At 35.1% G+C, this 14,831-nt stretch overlaps 1 protein-coding gene across 3 annotated transcripts in view; it reads left to right on the top strand.

Annotated features, from left to right (window-relative positions):
• Window positions 1–14,831, top strand: part of Lmo3 (LIM domain only 3) — a 60,078-nt gene that overhangs the window by 37,709 nt on the left and 7,538 nt on the right. For all 3 annotated transcript variants that reach the window (XM_010615971.3, XM_010615979.3, XM_010615951.3), the window contains one exon: window positions 9,231–9,356. In XM_010615971.3, the coding sequence (XP_010614273.1) occupies window positions 9,231–9,356 (126 nt within the window). The remainder of the gene's footprint in view (window positions 1–9,230; window positions 9,357–14,831) is intronic.

Raw genomic sequence — 14,831 nt, 5'->3', positions numbered from 1 at the left:
AATATATCCTTAATTAAAAACAAGAATGAATATCTATGAGAACATTTTCTGCATCCCTTTTCTTTGGTAAATTTAGTTGGTAAAATAGATCACACAATATCTCAAATCTTTCTACTTACCTCAAAATAAAACATGAGTAATTAGGTCATTTTCTTCAAGGAAGTAAGGTAAAAGATTTAAATAAAACTTGAAATCAAATTCTAAATAAGAGGGCTTTAAATAGGTTGTGCTATTCTCCTACATAGCACTTTTGTCTGAAGTAAGTCATAATAATTAATCCTAGAAAAAATGCATGTTTGAAATTTTATTGGCTAGCTGCAAGAATAAATAATTGCCTTACCTATTCACGGTAAGTTATTTGTTTCTTTCTTACAACTAATCAACAATTACTGTCACTAAATTATAATCTCTGGCTATAAAGGTACAGTTAACATCAGAACAAATGAGTTTTGCATTGCAGTTCAAATCACAGTGTCTCGCAGGAGCGTTAGCAAGCCTGTGTTCCCGTCTGTGTAAATGAATGGATGGCCCTTGGAAATATGGTGAAATTGACACATGAAAACATTAAGTAGCTTATGTGGCCGAGCAACAAAAAGGTCTTTCCCAAGATTAGTTCTCAGCCAACTGTTAATGACGTTTTATCATTTTATTATTAACACTTTCTCCCCCTCCTCTTTATTTTTGTTTTCTGGTGACAATTTCAGTTATTCAAAGTTCACTACCTATGAGAAGGATTAAAAATTTTTCAAATAAGCACCTCTCTTACTTCCTTCTTCACTTTTATGTATACTATATAGGAAGAAAAGTGTGAAGAAGAAGAAGAATTATGGGCCTCTAAAAGGTCTGTAACGATATCAAAAAATTTCAGTGCTTATTTTTAGGAAAGTTACTTTGAAAGTTTTGATCTAGAAAAACTATTCAATTCTAAGTAGACAAGCTTTCTGAAATTCATGGTAGAATAGACTATCATTTAAAAGCACTCTTAAAAGATTTTATTATAAAATTGTAAAATTTATATAAATCTACTGACAGCTTTATCAAAGAAAAGATCTATAAAGACTAATTTGATCACAATATCTGTAAAGTGGAAATAGCTTTTTATGTTCATATTATTGCAACTGATTTTCTTTTTCTTTATGAGGGACTTAACAATAGAGCAGAGATGCTATTGTGATTAGATAAATATTTGCCCCCTTTTAAAAATTTATTCTCAGTTTATATTTGCTGTCTCTCATTTTCCACTTTCTTGTTTTCTTTTTCCTTTTAGTACTATAGGGCTTTCCATAACTGTATCTGAATTTTTGAAAAGTTTTATCTTTTAAATATCACAACAATGAGGAGTGAGCTTGACATTTCTTTTGTTCTAGTAACAAAAGATTCTTTTGAGGTCTAAGATTTTGTAATTCTGTGCAACGTTGGTACAATTGCCATGTTTGCCTAGAAGTATTGTCTTCATCAAGCATTGAGGGAAAATATTCAATTTTACTTTTCTCTGAATAGCTTTTCCCACTAGGCTGCTGTGCTGATCACCAATAACACTAACACCTGTTCTTAAGGCTTTGGGAAAATGGGTCTGTGGAGACATTGACGATTATTTATTAAAATTAAAAATATGATATTTAAGCACTGTGCAAACTTCTAACAGAGTCAGGCGTGGAGATGAAGATGATGGCCCTAAATGCCATAACTGTGAGTCAGGTCTGAAACCTAGAGGCTTTTATTTAAAACAGCCCTGTATTTTTACCTTTTTTTTTTTTTTTTTTCAGGAACAAAATCCAAAGAGGTAGAGCAAGAAAAGGACCAGATTTGGATAATGAGAGTCAGGTTCTCATGCTAGCCGTTATAAATACGCAAAGTTTGGTGTGTAGACACAGGATGTGTTCTCTGTCTGTAGTGGAGCAAGGACAGGACCGAGAAGCCAGTGCCAACTTGCTTTTGTTTGAATGTTATTCTGTGGCTGCCTTTGTGGACCATAAAATAGCAAATTTAGAAAGGATTTCAATAAGCCTGAGTAAGGCTGCAGCTGGAAGCATAGGTGGGACATTCACATCCATTCCAAATTATGCGTTATAAGGATTTGTGCCATTAGCATGCATATTTTTAAGTTTTAAGTTAAAATAAAATGTCCCTGACTTTTAACTTTTCCATCTAGTTTCCACAGAAGACTAAAGGAGAGATTTCTAGCTTTTTTACAAATCTATGGGTCTCTGTTTAAAAGTTATAATTGTCATATTTGGTAGCAAATGAAAGTTTTCTTAAGATGAAATTATTTTTTAAACATTTATATATTAATTATTATAAAGTTATTATGTCATATTAGTATATAATTTATAATTATATAATTTATGTTATAATTATATAATATATAATTATTTTATATAATTGATATATAACATTACTATAATGTCTCCAAAAGATTACCAACTCTCTCTATAATCCATATTTTTTAAATATTCAGGAATTACTTTACTTTTGGGTGTGAAGCTCTGAAATTCAGTATGAATGTCATGTGTAGAATGTGTGTCATTTCAGACTAACCACGTGTCAGGAGGTAAACTCTCTCTAATCCATATTTTTTAAATATTCAGGAATTACTTTACTTTTGGGTGTGAAGCTCTGAAATTCAGTATGAATGTCATGTGTAGAATGTGTGTCATTTCAGACTAACCACGTGTCAGGAGGTTAGTAACCAAGGGTGGCAGAAGTCAACTGTCCCATCCAGCACAGCTGAAACACAAGGAGGAATGGTTGTTCATGAGCTAATTCAAACTGGAAAGAGACCAGCTCTTGGGTGAAAACTGTATTTTTACACACCAGATATGGAATACCTTGCTTGCTTATTTTGTTTCCCTGTAATATCTCAAGTCTAACACAATGCAAAGTGAACCACAGCCACCAAACTGGAGTCCATTCTGACTTAGTGGCAGGGACTTCTGTCTGATCTTCATGGAGAGTGACTTGATTCTCATGGAAAGATAGCTTCTTACACATGCAGTGTAGTTTAACAGTAAATTAGTAAATCTTCCCAAAAGGTTTCTTCTGCCTCTTCTCTGCCTGATATACAATATTTAGACAATGACTTTCATCCAATTCCTTTCTTAACCTTTAGAATTTTTTTTTTTATTATTAATTGTGGTGCTGGGGACCAAGCCCAAGGCTTCAAACCCTCTCATAAAACATAGGTGGGGCATTCACATCTGAGCTGCATCCCCGAGACGTTAGCATTCTTTTTGAAAACTTTCTGTTCTTGCCAACATAATACTAATTCAAGATTTCAAATATTAATTTGAAAATCCCAGAAAGTTAAATCTACTCCTCTTTTGATTTGGGAATAGCTTTTAACCTGCAATTTTATTGTCTTCACCATGTTGCTCTTTAATGAGTTGGATCACGAGCCAATACTCAGTAAGTCCACCCAAGGGCTGGTAGATAGGTGCTAGCGTTTATGCCATGAGTTGGACTGGAGCACCCAATCTCCCTCTGTCTGTGGGCATTCTGTGTTAATACAAGAAGAGCAAAGTTTGGCTTGAGTACAGAAGAAGGACAACATTCCTAGGACACTCTTGAAATATGAATGGGCTGAACAGAAATCTTCAGTCATCCAAGCTGGAGTCACCCATCCAGGCTGCCCACGTTTCTTTCCCTACTCCACTTAACACACTTAACCTCCACTAAGAGAAGTGCTGGTTTCACTCTATCTCCTAGCACCCCTTACCTGCCCTACCTGCTTGTCCTCCAGCTGGCTCTGTGATGGAACTCATCTGTGTTGGTCTAACGCCTTTCACCAAGTGAGACAGACTTCATTAAACCTGAGCATTCCCTCAGTACCATGAACTGTGCCTGCTATTTTGCATAAGAAGTTACACTTTTTAAAACAAATGCACAATCATACCATATGGGCCTTTGGTAGTTTTCTCTAAAATTATAGTTAGGCTCTTAATAAGTTTAACTTCATTTTCTTCATACTCTTTCTTACCCTTTCCTTCAGGGTAATATCTGCTTAGTGTGTGTGTGCATAGGTGAGTGTAGAGAATGTAAATATATACTACACCTTGTAGATTTAATATATATTAAGATTTACTTTTAGCAATGGCTTTTATGTTTCTGCTTAATCTGATCTATATATTTGATAGAGAAACATCACATACAAAGACCGAATTTAAACTAAATTAGGGCTCACATCATAGAATAAAAGTACTTAATTATGAAATGAATAATCATTAGCTTTCCTTTAAACAGAAGATGAATTTTGTTCCTTTAAAATTCTATCAACTTCTTAACTTTTCTATCTGAACTCTAGGAAAAGTCAGTATCACCTCTAAGCACAAATTCTGAAAATCTGTGCTAAACTGAACTGCAATAGTTAAGGGTATGGCTCAAAATCATGTGAAATATGTCTTCTATTTTTCTCTATATATCTGTGAATGTTCAGTGTTTTATTTTTAACTGTTTTTAACTCCCACAAGCTTTTTATCTCAGTGACAGTGGAGAGCAAGAAAAGACCCAGCCTGACAGGGAACAATAGGCCCCAGCTCTCTCTAGTCCTGTAATGTGAGCATTTTAAGCTTAAAACAGAATTGGATGTTTAAATTATTTTCATTTTCTACCATGCCCTCCTTCATTTAAAAAAGTGAACTAGGAAAAGACAGGAAACCATGTAATGAGAAAAAAAGCAATTGTCCTTCTCAATCTGTAAATATGTTCCCTTCTTTCCCAAATATCATATTCACTTTTGTGGATTTTTTTTTCAGCTTATTTGAGTTTGTTGGTACATTTTAGGGATACAGTACAGTAACATTCATTGTTGAGATCTTGTACCTCTACGTGACAAGTCTTGGTTCTCATTTTTTCCCCTGGTCCCTGCCTGCCACATATTCACTTTTGAGCCAGCACGTGAAAGATACCTTCAGTTGACCAGTTTAATACCCTTGGAAAACCCAACTTTTCTTTCTCTGCTCATCTCTAGTTATTCTCAAGAAAGAAGGTCATATGTACTAGTCTTATCTTCAATATTATAAAAAAATTACTATTAAATTCATGTGTATGTAAGCCACTAAATGAGGATTCCTGACTAAGAAATTGATCCTTATTCAGAATTAATGCTTACCGCACTGATATTTATGTGTATGTTTTCTCCACGTAATACATTAATTTGAGCCTAATAGTAAACTTCCTATAGATTGGAAAAATTGGACTTAGCTACTAGAGCCACTGACCTGGTTAAAAAAAAATCTATAGAAACATCTGACACTGTGAAATAAGACACTAATATAATGAGCACTCATTTCCCTCCAATGCCTTGTAGTAAACCATATTTATTATTGCTAAGTTAAATGAGTACATGACTGGAGTTTTTCTCTACTTCCCACCCCCAGGAACTTTAGAAATGGTTATGTACTAAACCATTACAGAGTCCATCTGATTTATGACTGTGTTACCGAAGCTGTTGAACAGTTAGTAACAATACAAACATTTCCAGGTGCCTTTAAAAATATAATATCATTTTTCTTAATTCTTACTATGCCCCCTCCAACAAATCAGTTTTTGTGCATGCTCACTACAGCATGGGACTATAATACAACACACAGATAAGCTGCATTCTGCCATAAGAAAGTCATCAGTTTGTTTTTCCTCTTCACGTCTGTTCTTAGATTGTCAATACCAGATAGAGAAAGCAAAAATGGAATGGAAAAGGGACAGAAACATCCTTTGAGGCACCTATAAATAGTCATGTGCATTGATATTGTATCAAGCACACGTATCATCTTTTATATGCTGGGCCTACTTTTGGTAGTGTGTAACGAATAAGGTAAAAATCATATTCCTTAAAGCTTATTATGAGCATAAATGGCAGAGAAGAAAGTGGCCCATTAATTAGCAAATTAACCCTTGCCCATGGTTTCATAATCTATATAACATCTTTAAAATAAGCAAAATAGATCAGTGAGGTTTTTTTTCCTTACCATGAATTTGTGAGCTGGTATACTAGGATGAATTTAAGTCAAAATTTCAAAAATGATTCATTTTGAAGTAAAGCTTTATCTGTTTCATACTCCTCGGAGCCTTTAAGTCCCTCCTCTGGCAAAGATGGGACTGCACACACTCGAAACAAGAGCTAGCAGAGATCTCTGGCTCAAATGAAAAGTGGATCAATGTCCTCTTCATAAATGAATCAGAGACTGTCCAGTGCAGTGGAAGGGGTTATATGAATTCCCAGGATTATGAACAGTCTCAATGAATTAGGCAACTGAGACACTCTTCTTGAATATTTCTTAGCCACCTCTGGAAAAAAAAACCTTATCATTGAGGACCTTTAGCCAGCCTTGAGCTCAATTCATACATATGAAAATTCTTTTTCACCCAAGAATCCAGATATAATGTTTGGAGACAGAAGGATGACATACACTTGCAAAACCCATTTTATAAAATATGACTTTGTTTCCTGGCCTGGAGAATCTTGGGTTTGCCCCCCTGAGGAAAAGGAACATGTGAATGTGGTTGCAGAATGATCTCTTGATCCTTGGACAAAACTGAGGGAAAAGTCTAACAAATGCATCGTTTTGCAGTAAATTAGATCAGATTTCCGCATCTCCGCACTCAGTCTGTGAGCTGACAGTTCAGTAAAATGTTCCCTTGTAAGGTTCGCCCTCTTAGGAAAAGGGGCAATAATTCATCATTAGGATTTCAGAGTCCAGGTGTAGATAGAAACTGATGGAGCCTCCAGCGAGGCAGGGAAAGTGCGTGGAAGAAGAAAATTTTATCTGAAGCCTAATTCCCTGGTTACAGCAGAGAATAATTAAGATAATATTGCTTCAAGAGTCCTTTAATGATTAAAAATCACATATGCAGAATCCATAAATCGGAGGGCAACAAATTGGAAGGCTATAACGTCAGAGAACTGTTTAGCGCACGTTGTAGTGGAAAGTATACCAGTGGCATTGTGCCGTGTGGGCAGCCACCAGAGACCGGGACCATTCCAAGGACTTTGTTTAGATGCAACAAATCATTTGTCTGTTATTAACCCAGAGCTTGTAATTATGCAGATTGCCATAGATTTTCCTGGGCCTGGAAGTGAGATTGAGGGTTGTTCACAGTGTAGCAGGCAGCTCAGGGCTGGCCATGCATTACTGAACTTGCCACATTTATCATGTTGACTGATGGCAGCAGAAGCAGGTCTCAGGTCCCAGTGGTTAATGTAGTGGGTAATTAACTGTCATTTGCCTAGTAATAGGCTGATGATCAATGGTTTGTGTGGAAACAAATTCTAATCAGGTAGCTGATAAATGCTCAGCTAGAGAGAGCAATTGAAATTGGGAGAAACTAGGTCCAGAATTTCAAAATGGCATTGTGTGCGTGTTTATTAGGAATGTGCAAACTGAGTAATTCTTAACAATGGCTTTATCTCATATTAGCCAGATTTTATATCCATAAATATATCTGTATCTCTGGAATAAAGGGCAGTTATGTTTTCCTCATTTCTCAAAGACAATAAAGAACAGAAGAAGCCGATGGCACACATAAATGATCGGACTCCTGAGCAGACCATGTGAGGTACACTCAGAAATCCATGTTAAATTTGAAAAACGGACTGAAAAAATTCTGCTCACAGAAGAATAGGATGAAAGCTTTAGTTTGCGATGGTTTCATTTTTAATGATGCCAGTAACAGATGTGAAATATTCTATTTTCAGTGGAGTTCTTTTTAAGGAGAAATTATCCCTCAAATTATGGAGCTTTACACTGAGAACACACAGGTTATTTGAGTCATGCTTTCTTTACAGCAAGCACTCATTAAAGAAGAAAAGCTTCAAACAATTTTGAATTAAATCTTCTCAACTCTAAGTCTTGCTTACCTGTATCACGTCCTCAGGTTACGTTAGCACACTGTTTAGAAAGCATCTGCAGTTTCTACCCTCAAGGCGCTTACGTTTTTCAAGAGACAATCTAAGAAAAACAGGAGGATAAACATTTATCGCACACTTTGCCAAACATTTAGACACCACTTTCTCAACTCTGTCCAACTAAACTGACATTAGCCTGGTAAGACGAAATGGTTACAAAGCTAAGGGCGAACATGCATCCCTTAAAGAAAGGCTTATCTTTGGAGAATGCAGAAAGTAGTGAGAAGAGAGACTTCACGTGTTTGTGTGTGATGCTTCAATTTAATAAAATGAAAGGCTAAGATTTTTTAAAGTACATTTTTATAACCAAAATGAGTTTTCTCCATAGCACCTTTGAATTCATTACTTTAGAACTGCTTTTAATTTGTTCTTTCCCATGAGAGCCATTATATTTTTCCTCCTGTCAGCCTGATGCTGGAGAAAAAAAGGAAACTGGCAGATGTGGTGTTTTTCATCTAGTTTGCTCCCTAGTTAAAAAGTGCATTAACTACTACGACGCACAAAATATTACTTGTAATAAGTCTTCGCCACCATTAACAACTTTAAAGGGACTTGTTTTAAATAGTACCAGTACACTTGGAATAAATAATTCTGTTTCGTTTCATTATGAAATGATAAGATGTTTTATTGTGCACTATTTTTAGGTCATTACAATAACATTTTCAGGTATCTACAGCAAATAGGATTTAAAAAAAAATATTTTCTTTCCAGACAATTCCAATGGTTCTGACAGTATATTATGTTTCAGCTCCTCATCTGGCTCTGTATATTTTACAGCTTCATTTACTTTAATGTGCTACCTGAATAACATAATCATAGCTGTAGCTATGGTACAGGGCCAGAAGGTTCATGCCCTCTATATTTTTTTGACTATTTAAATGGCTTGGTTATAAATGTACTTTAATAATAATGGCAAACCTTTTTGTATCTAGTTGTTAAAAAAAAAAACAGCGAGTTGTTCAAATGGGTTCCTTTTCCAACTACAATGTTTAACATATAATGTTAAGATCAAAGTTACATTGCTTTTGTACTTATTGTATATGCCAACAAGTACATTTTTGCTGTAAATTCACCCCTGTTGACTTCTGTTTGTCAGCGGTTACATAAGCTTCCTAATGTATTTACTTTTACCTTTGCTTTTCAAACAAGATGTGATTTTCATTAAGAAATGTCAACCGAGTATGCCTTGCAGAATAGCATTTATATATACACTTTGTGTACATCGGAAGGCATTGTGTATCGATAGCTTTACAGGGAATATTAATGTGTTCTGTATGCAGAATCTCAGATTTCCCTGAGTTTGAAGAAAAGCATGTTTTTTTTGTTTTAGGCTGTTCGGTGTAACAGGAAACTGTGCTGCCTGTAGTAAGCTCATCCCTGCCTTCGAGATGGTGATGAGAGCCAAGGACAATGTCTACCACCTGGACTGTTTCGCCTGTCAGCTTTGTAATCAGAGGTGAGCAGGTTTCTTCTCATAGCTGGAAAAGCTCTTTGGGTCGGCTATCGACTTAATAGGTGACAACGGTAGGGGGATGTGGGTATACTTCACGTGAGTAGTAATTAATCTCAGTACTTTTTCGTATTTTTTGCAAAAATGCAGTCAGTGCCTGAAACAAGGCAAGGGAGTGGAAGGCCCTAAGACCAACTTGGGAAGAAATGCACCCTGTAAGAGCACATACCCAAACGTGGGATACCTTCATTAACTTTGGGGCTTATTGTTTATTCTTCTTTTTATTGGTTTTCTGGCTTTCTAAGAGTTTGCTTAAAATATCTTTACTCTTTTGTGCTGCTTTTGAGAACAAGCAAATGAGAATTCAAGCAAATATACCAGAATTTGTAATGGGTATTTTGTTTCCATCTTATTTATTATATGTATAGCTTACCTCTGTCTTGATATCTTCTCTGGAACGTTAACCCTGTTCTATATGTACTTTTTAAGTTGTCTCAAATCTCTTTGAGGGCAGAGCCAGATAGAGATAATAATTATACAGTTACCAGCATTGGAGAGCAGCAAGGGAAAGAATTTTGCACAATGAATCTAGAATCTAATTTCAGCCACTCTACCTTTCTTAGCTTCATTTTTCTATATTTGTAATGCAATGGAGGGCCAGGGAAAGCAGTGCAGCACCTGTCTGGCAATCTCAAGGCCCTGAGTTCAATTTCCAGTACAAAAAAACCAAAAAACAATAACAACAAAAATCACAGTAATGTAAGGTAAGGAAGCTGAATTAGTCAATTTCAGAACCTTTCAACTCAAAAGAATTATGACTTTAACCCACTTTTTATTATTGAAATTTTACTTTTATTTCCAGAGAGGTATATACTCTTTTATGTGATAAATGCAGAGAATTCAGAGGACTAAAATACATACTGTTAAAATATAATACTTAAAAATTAGTATGCTTGATGAATTTTAATGAAAATATAGTCTCTGAGGACACATAGACATAGTACATAACCAGTAAATGTTAGTTCCATCAAGTTTGTGTGATTTGCCCTCAAAACTCCTGCTCAATGCAAAGTTTTTTTTAATAAGGTCCTGTAGAATAGTATAATGAATATCATGTTTATAGTAAGAATTAGATTCAAATATTAATATTCCAGTATACAGACCACTACAATTTTTTTCTATGTATATAATACAGATTAGATGTACAATCTACTTTATATTATACCCATGTTTAAGCTGTTTCTTAAAAAAGTAACAGAAAAGAATCTTAGTGTTTGAAATGTGGACTTCCTTGCTTGTTTTAAATTCCTTTTTACCATTGTTTAAAATTCTTTCAAAGTATTTTAAGCTATCTTGTGTTCAGGCTTACAGCTGTAGCACTGCATATTATAGCACTCTTGTGTCATCTGATGTGTAGGTTGTTTCTTCAAAAGTTTTTCATTTATCAATCTAATATGGCTTCTATAAACAAATCCTCAAATCATATCCAGATAAATTCACAGGAGGATGATAAGTTAGACCAAGGGCACAGCAGTTTGAAGGCTTATGTTACACATTGCTAAAATATTTTCCCCAAAAGTTATGCTAATTTTCTCACATCAAAACCTACTAATGCCCTCTCACATACTCTAACACTGGAAATTATTATTTTTCAAAAAAATTCTTTTAACTTTTAGAAATGGAAATTGGTAACTCATTATAGTTTTTGATTGGTATTTATTTGGTTATTAGTGGCCTCTAGTATTCTTCTTTTAGAGAACTGCCTATTGATGTCCTTTGTCTATTTTTCTATTAGGGAAGTCTTACCTGTTTTATCTGGCTTCTGCACAGAAAATGAAAACATCATTCAAGTGCTACGCTCAGCCTAAATTCTATTATGATGCAAAGTAATTGTAGGAGGTTAATACCATTTACAAATCATCTACCAATTTTATTTCCCCATTGAAATAAAAAGTTGCATTCACAATTAAGTCTATCTCCTCAGAAGAACTTAGTCAAGTAAGACAAACACTCCTAAATTTTGACTCTAAAACTGTTCACATTCTTACGGCTGCAAAATACTGTTCTGGTATCGTTATTAAAGTACCTAATATATTTCTGTGTTCGCTTCATTTATTACATGCCATAATGGGCTGCATATCTTTGGTGCTGGTTATGCACAATTAGTGCTTAGTTATTGTCCCATCACTTCAGCCCCAGCAAGACAAACTTCTTTAATGCAAGAAGTCAACTAATCTTCGTCAAGCAAAGCAGACAAATTCTTGAATACAGAAAGCTGTCAACACAGGCTATCGATTCTCCTTTTGCTCTGTAGTTTGCGTGGGTAGTTTCTTAGCAATGCCATATCCCACACAGCCCTATTTTTTCTGTACCCAAATCATTTTCTCAGTATTGCATCTTTTCCAAGAAAGCGTGAGGTAAACTGGTAATCTACAGCCATTTTCCCTCCAGCAAACTTTCCTGGCATCTGAAATTGGGGTATTAGAAATATTTCTGACTTTATTCAGCCTTTTGGCTTTAACTTTTAAAATCAAATTATCAAAGCACTGTAACTGTACTGTATCCCTAAAATGTACCAATAAACTCAATTAAAGCTGAAAAAAATTATCAAAGCACTTGTGAATGTGTAAAAGAACAACAACAACCAACTTTAAGAGTTTGCTGCCCTTTCTTTAGATCTTTGACCTTTTAGTGGGTTATGAGTAAATATGGGAATCCTAGATTTAAAACATTAAAGCTTCTCTATTTTATTTATTTTTGGGGGGGGTATTTTGTTTTATTTTGTTTGAAACAGGGTCTCCCTATGTAGTTGAGACTGACCTGGAACTCACTATGCAGTCCAGGCTGGTCTCAAACTCACAGTGACCCTCCTGCCTCAGCCTCCCAAGTGCTGGGATTACAGGCGTGTGCCACCACACCCACCCAAAGCTTCTCTATTTTAAAAAGTAACCACAGAAGAATTATTTTGAGCCTCCCTTGTGAAAATGTATATCTCATTCAAATTTGGAAAAAGTCTATAAAATGGATTCATTTTTTAAAAGGTGAATAAGTATCTCCTCCTCAGAAAACTCAGTAGTAATAATAAATAATGGTTGTACTGTTGGAATATTGGTAGGGGAAAATATGTAATTTGTAATGAAATCTCCCCAAATATGTGCCACTGCATACCGTTTCTTTTTCTTTTATTAAAGCATAGAAACACTATGCTAGGCTCTTTGGAAGTTGGGGCACATAAAATCCAGTTTCTTTCCCTTTTTTAGACTGATCAGAGTCATCGGAGAAGCAAAAGACTCACAGAAGAGAGTAGTTCATGTTAAATAGATCTATGTTGAGGAAAGACAGCATCGTCCCGGAGTTCGGGGATGCATCAAACTGCTGACATGCTGGGTTTTAAGACAAAATTCCTTAGGACTAGGTGGGGTACAGGCAGTGGGTCTGACGGGGACTGGGAATCAGGAAAGGGCCAGGGAGAAGAGTTTTCCAGGCAGACAGCATAACATGCCCAGGCGTGAAGATGGGAGAGCGCGAGAGTTGCTCAGCCAATGAGAACCAGCTGAGAATGCTGCGATTAATAGTTTGGAAGGGATGTAAAGCAATAACTGAGAGGAGATGAAATTGTAAAGGAGGCGTGTCACTGAATGAAAGCCAATATGAATACAAATTTAAATTATTTACCTAAAATGCATTTGCTATTTAAAATTCTTGTTTTCTGAAATAAAAGTATCCACCAGAATTTATGGACCATGCATCAACCTTAAGCAGTAGGACATCTATCATGGTACTGCTGAGAATTCCAAAGAAAGATGATTCGCTGGAATTTGCCTCAGAACTGCTGTCCAGATTGGGAAACCTGTTACACATTCATGAGAAAATTTGAAATGCCAAAGTAAATGATATGCTAGCAAATATGTGCTTTAGGAGTGATCAGAAGATCAGGAAATATTCATGGAGGGAATGGAAACTAAAGATTTTTTATAATTTAAGTAGACAGAAAAAAATGGGAAATGTTCCCATCTAAAAACAGTGTACATAGTCTTTTTTATTAATAAAAAACTTATCATTAATAAAACATAGGAAATTCATATACATAGTGCTAACCATATAAAGGCACTATTCATAGTGTTTGCCTAAGCTAACTCATTTAACACTGAAAATCACCCAGATGTGGGGACTGTTAGTGCCCTAATAAGCAAGCTATCATACAGAAAAGTTTAAGTAACTTGCCCAAGATTACACAGTTAGGAGTTGGAGGACTCAAGATTTGAGCCTCCAAAGTGAGGCTTTATTTACCCTTTGAACCCAAGCTTGTTTTAATGGAGGTATCTTACTTCCTGATGAAAAGAATACAAATGTGAAAGCTATTACAGAGTTAAAGTGAGGTTGATTTCAAATAATCTGCAAGTTTATGGGTAATGTTAGGAAGGAGATTTGGAACATCGGGAATGTCAGTGGGGAAAAGACAGTGAATTTCTTCGCAAGCGTTACAGTGATAGAAAGAATATATCACCTGTACCTCTTACTAAAAATACACTATTAATATATCGTACTATGGCCATCTCTATTTTACTATGTATAAATGTATTAATATATTTTTATAAAACTGAAAATTTGCTTTTCTTACAAAATCACAGTGATGGATTGTTTTGTTAAGCATGTAGTAGCTACAGTGCTATTTCTCTAATACCCTCGTGTTTACGTATGCAACATTTTTAAGAAAAGAGTGTCAATCTGAACTGTAAAGCAGCTATAATCTGTTCTTAACCACTGCTATCAAGGCTTTTTTTTTCTTTCTAGTTATATGTGTGAGACATTCTTAACTGTGTTGTTTCACCTTGACCTTTGAGTTTAAACTGAAAAGTAGTTGACAGCATATTAGCAAGATATTTTAAGTAGGACTGTATTAGATAAATATATTCCTTCCTCTCTCAATAGAGAGATCTGTCTGAAAACTGTTCAGTGAGAAGTGCGTGAGATCTCTCACATTTTATTGAATGGTTGGCAGACTTTTTAAAAGTTATGCAAATAAATAACAATAATAATACAGAAGCTTGTGTAACTATTCAACCTTCATGCTATACTTCTAGTCTATATGCTTTACTGCCCATGTGTAAAAGCATGAGTCTTGAATCCAAAGTGGCCTGTGTTCTTTTTCTTCCTCTTCTACATATAATCAAGGTATAGAATGTTGGGCAAATTTTTAAAAATTCTGCGAGGGAGTCTCACATTTTTCTTCTGCAAAAGGCAGTGGTAATACTTTTTAGTTTGGGTGTAAGGAATGATATATATACAATATATATCATATATATATATATGGCAATCAAAACATGGGATGAATGTTTACTTTTTTTCGTTATTTAGAGAACACTTTATTAGTTTCTGTAATCAAACCCATGTAGATAAGACCTTACATATTTAATACAGTGCATTACCCCTGTACAAATGGAAAAACAAATGAACATTTCTAGACCAATATGTGTGTGT

This window comes from Fukomys damarensis, unplaced genomic scaffold, assembly GCF_012274545.1.
Source record: "Fukomys damarensis isolate Sample0158 unplaced genomic scaffold, DMR_v1.0_HiC HiC_scaffold_19, whole genome shotgun sequence".
NCBI lineage: Eukaryota > Metazoa > Chordata > Mammalia > Rodentia > Bathyergidae > Fukomys > Fukomys damarensis.
This window is presented reverse-complemented; position numbering and strand designations above follow the sequence as displayed.